This window comes from Arachis ipaensis, chromosome B03 (genome assembly GCF_000816755.2).
Source record: "Arachis ipaensis cultivar K30076 chromosome B03, Araip1.1, whole genome shotgun sequence".
NCBI lineage: Eukaryota > Viridiplantae > Streptophyta > Magnoliopsida > Fabales > Fabaceae > Arachis > Arachis ipaensis.
This window is the reverse complement of record NC_029787.2, coordinates 3,933,993-3,940,558: the sequence shown is the minus strand read 5'-3', so window position 1 is coordinate 3,940,558 and position 6,566 is coordinate 3,933,993. Positions and strand designations below refer to the sequence as shown.

At 37.3% G+C, this 6,566-nt stretch overlaps 1 protein-coding gene across 2 annotated transcripts; it reads left to right on the top strand.

The window, feature by feature from the left end:
* On the top strand, positions 307 to 4,167 carry LOC107629164 (ethylene-responsive transcription factor RAP2-7). 2 transcript variants are annotated; one of them, XM_016331876.2, is made up of 10 exons: positions 307 to 1,314; positions 1,513 to 1,538; positions 1,660 to 1,690; positions 1,833 to 1,920; positions 2,016 to 2,161; positions 2,413 to 2,457; positions 2,573 to 2,676; positions 2,764 to 2,885; positions 3,061 to 3,174; positions 3,639 to 4,167. In XM_016331876.2, the coding sequence occupies exons 1-10, from the start codon at positions 806 to 808 to the stop codon at positions 3,912 to 3,914; spliced, it is 1,461 nt and encodes a 486-aa protein (XP_016187362.1). In that variant the 5' UTR covers positions 307 to 805; the 3' UTR covers positions 3,915 to 4,167. The 2 variants fall into 2 exon arrangements, with proteins under 2 accessions (XP_016187362.1, XP_016187363.1); XM_016331877.2 differs by lacking the exon at positions 2,413 to 2,457.

Here is a 6,566-nt window from a genome sequence, read left to right as displayed (position 1 = left end):
GCTCATTCTCCATCAAAAATCATGCAAAAGAAACAACCCTCACACACTAGAAAAAGAATAACAAGAAAGTTGCAAACACAAAATTCAACTAGGCCGTTAGTGTTCCCGTTCATGAGACCATAGCCACTGTGTCTGTGTGCCAAAGAGAAGAGTAGTAAGTAACAACTAACAACCCAAAAAGAAGAAAAATAATAAAATATCCAATATTACTCACCGGTAACCGAACCAACCAGTCCCTCCCCAAAAACAGAGAGAAGAATAATAATAATAAAAATAAATTGCTTATATATTCCTTTTCCCTCTTAAAACGGGCTCTGAAAGTTGTTTTCCCTTGGCACTCTCGTGTCTCTATTCCCCTCACCGATAACGGAATCCAAATAATCGGCGATGTTTTCACTCTCTCTCTCTTCCACCGTCGCCGAGTAACTCACAAATGCAACTACCTTAACTAGTTATTTCTCCTTTTTTTTTTTTTTTACGGTTGCTTTGTTCTGTGAGTTTCTCAACACTCCTATTTCATTTTTTCCGGCAGCCGGAAAATTATCCGGCGTGTACTCCGGTACGAAAGAACCAGCTCAGGATTCTGTTTTCTTTATATTTTGTTTCTGTTTTCCTTTGATCGGATCTATTTTTCGCCGTCGGAATAATCATCGGAAGAAAATCGACGGCGATGTCGAAGTGAGAACGAACTAGCTGAGTTTGATTGCTTTAAGCTAATAAAGAAATAGAAAGAAAAAATAAATAAATAAATCTAAGTTCGGTTTAGGTTGTTGAAGATTTATAAGAGGCGTATCGTATTATCATCATGTTCGATCTTAATCTAAATGCGGATTGCGACGATTCGACTCAGAACGGTGACTCGGCAGTTGTGATGCTGTGCGAGAAGCTTCCAGAAGGTTCCTGGAACCAAATGACGGAGTCGGCCGGGACATCGAACTCCTCCGTCGTCAATGCCGACGGTTCGAGCAACAACGACGACTCGTCGTGCTCTACGCGCGTCACCGACAACGCGCTCACTTTCAATTTCGGAATCCTGAAAGCGGACGACAACGGCGTCGTGACGAAGGAGCTGTTTCCGGTGAACGGAGGAGCGAACTTCGTTGATTCCGTGAACTGGCAGAAGAGTAAGTTTCAAGGAACGAACGGCTCGATTGATCTCTCGTTCAATCGGCAGGGAGTGGTGGACGGTGAGGTAAAGGTGGTTCAGGTTCAACAACCGGCGAAGAAGAGTAGAAGAGGACCAAGGTCTCGGAGCTCGCAGTACAGAGGCGTCACCTTCTATAGAAGAACAGGACGATGGGAATCGCATATCTGGTTCGTAATCTTCAATGGTCAAATATGAATTGTGAATTTCTGGCGGTTTTTCTTTTCCTTAGTTATGATTTTGCTTGATTAATTATTACAACTAGGAAGGACATAATATTATGTGATAGGATATATTGATTTTCATGTGATTATTTATATGTATGTATCTATATTAATTTTCATTTTTAAGTTTGTTTTGTGGTGTAGGGATTGCGGTAAACAAGTTTATTTGGGTATGGATTTCATTTCATTTTATTATTATAATTATTGTGAATTTTACTATTATTTTGAAACTATATTACATGATCATTATATTTAGCGTGTTTTTGACGAAATTGGTATTGAAAATTGTAGGCGGATTCGACACTGCTCATGCTGCTGCTAGGTAAATAAAACGTTGCACTTGTTTTGATTGATTGATTTTTTTGTGGTGATTGAACTTAGGAAACGGTTCTTTATACTTTTTGAGACTTCAGAATTTGATTTGCTATTTTACCTTTGCTTGACTTGGGGTTTCAAACAATTAGAGCCTATGATCGAGCTGCTATTAAGTTCAGAGGAGTTGAAGCTGATATCAATTTCAATCTGAGTGATTACGAGGACGATCTTAAACAGGTTAGAAACCTCACTACTAGCACTTGATGAGTATGAAAGTGGATGGTGCATAATATCACATCAGATTTCTGAACAATTTTCTTAATAATGAGCAGACGAAGAATCTATCCAAGGAGGAATTCGTGCACATACTCCGTCGCCAAAGCACTGGTTTCTCAAGGGGGAGTTCAAAGTACCGAGGAGTGACACTCCACAAGTGTGGCCGTTGGGAGGCTCGAATGGGACAATTCCTTGGCAAAAAGTGAGGACATGTTATTTTTCATATTAATTGAAGTAGTGATCAATTGTGCTTGTAGGATTAGATGTTGGGAATTCAAGTACGTAGTTGGCTGCAAAGAGAGTTGGTTTCTTCTGCAGCCTAGTACTCAATGGGTCTTTACGCTTTTTACGTTTTTGGAGAAACATGTATAAGATTGTAGTATGCATGTTTCAAAGAAACGATTGGTAAAAGGCGTTTCGGTTATGGAGATTGCGATGCTTTTCATGATGCAGGTATATATATCTTGGGCTATTCGACAGCGAAGTAGAAGCTGCAAGGTCCTAGTGATACGTGAATTACATTCTACCTGCACTGAATTTATTACCCTGAATTTTCAAGCTCACTAGCGCTCCAATCCAACCCGTGTATCCCTTTTGATTTTCTGGAATTCAGGGCTTATGACAAGGCTGCTATCAAATGCAATGGAAGGGAAGCAGTGACTAACTTTGAGCCAAGTACATATGAAGGAGAGATGAAATCTCCAGCCATCAATGAAGGTATAACAATGATCTATTTTGCTCCTCTTAATGTACAAGTGAGTAATGTTGTCACTGTAAAATTGAATTTGTGTTTGTTTTCTACAGGTGGCAGTCCTAATCTTGAACTTAATTTGGGCATATCAACTCCAGGACATGGTCTGAAAGAAAACAGGGGGCAACTCCAGTTCCCCTGGGTCCCTTACAGCATGCATGCTGGAAGAACAATGGTATAGTTGAACATCAAATCTACATTTTTTTAAGGTTCATTCAAAATTATGCTTTCACAAGCCTTCATTCAAATATGGCTTTCTCTTTTTGAAGGTTTTTTGTATAGTTCTATTAATTCTTCACGTCTTTGTCCTACCTAGTGATCATAACATGTCGGACTCTCTTTGTTTGCAGGTGGAAACCAATGTTAATTCAGTAATTGGTAATCCATCTTCAGAAAGGCTGGTTGCAACTGAAGAGCATCCTTCTCTGTGGAATGGCGTGAATCCTAGTTTCTTTCCCAATCAGGTAAATTTGCTATCTGATATCTCGTTTTAGAATTGGAGTTGATTGCACATTTCCTTCAAGTACTTCACATTAATGCGTTTGAATGATACCTAAAGTTAGAAGTTGATTTTTATGTTCAGGTATAAGTAATGAATTTTGTGAAATTTTGGCCAATTGATCTTGTTGGATATAAAGGGAATTGTATCTGTGTGTTTATATCATTTAATTTTCGTATTTCAATTTTGTTAAAAAAAAGTGCCTGAAAATATTATTTGGTGTTCAGTCATAAACAAAATGATGAATAATAAAGAGCTCAGCAACATTATATTTTCGCAAACTGTCCATAGAAGGTTCAGACGTTGCAACACTCTGCATCCATTGAAATTGAACTCTCTAGTGTAATCAATTCCATGATGGCATGCTTTATTATATGTGGCAAAAATCTTTGTTTCCTGGCTTCAAAGGAATGTTGAAATATATGGCAGGAGAGAGCTGATAGGATCAGCATAGATCATTCCAAAGGACTCCCCGGTTGGCCATGGCAAATGCACAACCAAATCACTGCTACCCCAGTGCCTCCTTTCTCTGTTGCAGCATCATCAGGATTCTCCATCTCAGCTACATTTCCATCTAACGCCATCTTTCCGGCAAAATCCATGAACTCAACTCCCCAAAGTCTTTGTTTTCCTTCATCTGCCGCTCCTATCAGCACTGCAACTCAATATTACTACCAGGCTAAGCCCCGGCAGGCACCACCCTAGCACCTGTAAAACAGATTGAAGACAAAACCATAAGAATTTGTTTGCTTTCAAAATTCTTTGTGAAATTAGGCTACTGATTGATGTATTCTAAAGACCTGAAATATGTTCGTTGCTGCTTGCTTAAACTGTTTGTAGTCTAAGAAGCTTAGCATGTATGCTTTGTGGATTTTTTTTTGTTTGTTTGTTTGTTTGTGAAAATTTAAGAAAACAGTAAATTCGAGTGCACTAGTTACTAGTTGCCCACCAATTTTCAGATTATAGTAATTGCTTGTGCACCCCAAAAAAAATGATTTAGAGTTAGAGTACGTAAATGATGCTTGCCATATATGTTGCAGTACTCACTACCAATATGGATTTGGCAAATAACATAGATGAGCTCAGTACTATTTTCAGAACAATGACAGTTAAATCAGTTTCGGTAGGTGAGCTAGAACCTAACGTTACAATGTTACTGTCTCTTTCCTTCGCGACTAAACCTAAGGACCAAAAGTAAAACAGATGCAGCGGTTTAAAGGCCGGTAGTAGTACACTAACATATATTTCGGGCAAGAAACTATCCTTTCTTTTTCTCTCTAAAACTTATTTTGGGAATTACTTTGGTTACTGGTTGGTGGTGGAGACAAAGTACCTGTCAGATCCAAGTGAAAGTGAGGTTAAAGGAAAATAAAAATTGAACTCTTATGAGATGTGAGTTGTGAAATTGTGATAAGGCACCCTGCGATTTTGTTCAAATAAGGATTGGCCACGTCCTACAGCAATACGCCAAATGGGTGACAGAAGTGATTGCACTAGTTACTATGTTATTATACTGGTAGCAAGCAGTACAGTTTCATTCAGATTTGACAGCAATGGAAATAAAATGGTCCAAACCTTTGGAATTGGATGTTACTGCTCAACACTCATGCCTCACATATTATCTCTCTTCTGTTCTGTTCTGTTCTGTTGTACCTTCTGAGCAACAGTTAAATGATAGAAAGAAAAAAAAAAAAGAACAGTCTTCTTTTTTCTGGGTCAACGGGTATAGGTGTTAAGGTTTATATGGGAGGGTAGTGTCTTGAAAACCAAGGGATGGAGATGGTTACCCTTAGCCTCCGGCCCCCACCCATTAGGGTAGGCTTATCAGAATAGAGTCCATTATTGTGTGAGTGCTATTGCTGGGTAGGGGACCAGCCCGCCCTTGTGTTTTCCCTCCCAACTAACTCCAAATAAGTACTACACACATAGACCCTTCATTTAAAGTTCAAACATATATATGTCACGTAACTACATAAAAATTCATATCATGCAAAATTCTAGCTTTATGTTACTGTACGATCATCACCAGAGAGTAGTTGAAAGAAAAAGACATTAAATCATTTTTAATTAATATGGATTAGTAGTGATTTATGATTTTGATCACTCTAGAATTTTCCCTCTACACTTCTAGTTTTGGCTAAAAAAAATTAAATAACTTAAAGTATAGTTTATTTTTACTACAATATGGCACGTGACATAAATACACATCATAATAAAAAAAAATTATATTATTTCAAATTTTCAATTTATTCATTATCTTAAAATGATTATTTGTTTTTAATCTTTAGCAACTTCAGTATCTTTACTTAGTAAATTCATAAGTTAATTCCTAAAATATAAGGAGTTACAAACAAGTAAAATATGAATTTTTGGTCATTCACTCATTTATGTTGTCATATATGATTGCATATGTTCTCGTTGTGAGCATCTATCCAAATGGTGGCCATATTCAACTATTCTCCCACTTCTTCAACCTCCATACTTGATGATACCAATCTAAATTCATAAATAATGTCATTTTCATGATAGACAAAGTTCAATTTGAACCACAAGCATTATCTTGATTTTATCAATCCTAAATATTTTATTTCATGGTTGTGAGTAGGTTTAAGTTCATTTTTGGATGAGATTCTATCCCATCATCATGCATCTTCCTTCCTCCTCCTGCTCCTTCTTTGGAGCATAAAGGTATCAACTATTAACAGTGATGGAATTTCTAGCAACATACACCACCTACCAATTACACAATATTTGCTGCTGTTACATCCACCCACTTTGGAAAATTATATTACTAAAAAAATTTGAGTTAAACCCAAAATAGTCCCTAAGATTGGCGTTATGCATTAAAATCGTTCCTGAGATTTCAATTGCACCAATTACGTTTCTGAAATTGAAAAAAATGCACCATATTAGTCCCTGACCTATTTTCCATTAACGACGTGATGACATGGCATGATGACGTAGACTGTAAGTGACACGTGGCATGCTGACATGGATGGTTGTGCCACGTGTCACAATGTTATTTGGCCTTGTGTTCGTTTGTGTCACGTGTCACAACAGTATTCATCCACGTGTTATCCATTATGTCATCGTTCTATATGCACCAAATTAGTCCCTCACTTTGCATTAAGTGACTCATTTTAGTCCCTAAAATTGAATGTCGTGCACCAAACTAGTCCCTTCACTAATATGGTGTATTTTTTTCAATTTCAGAGACGTAATTGGTGCAATTGAAATCTCAAAGACGATTTTAGTGCATAACACCAATCTTAGAGACCATTTTGGGGTTTAACTCAAAAAAATTTACTTGTGCATAATTGTATAAAGTTATTATATATGATAATTATGAACTTTAAA

Coding starts and splice junctions, on each gene's coding strand:
- LOC107629164 (XM_016331876.2), top strand. CDS start 806: ATGTTCGATCTTAATCTAAATGCGGATTGCGACGATTCGACTCAGAAC. Junction 1,539..1,659: donor CGGTAAACAAGTTTATTTGG/GTATGGATTTCA, acceptor TGAAAATTGTAG/GCGGATTCGACACTGCTCAT. Junction 3,175..3,638: donor CTAGTTTCTTTCCCAATCAG/GTAAATTTGCTA, acceptor AATATATGGCAG/GAGAGAGCTGATAGGATCAG.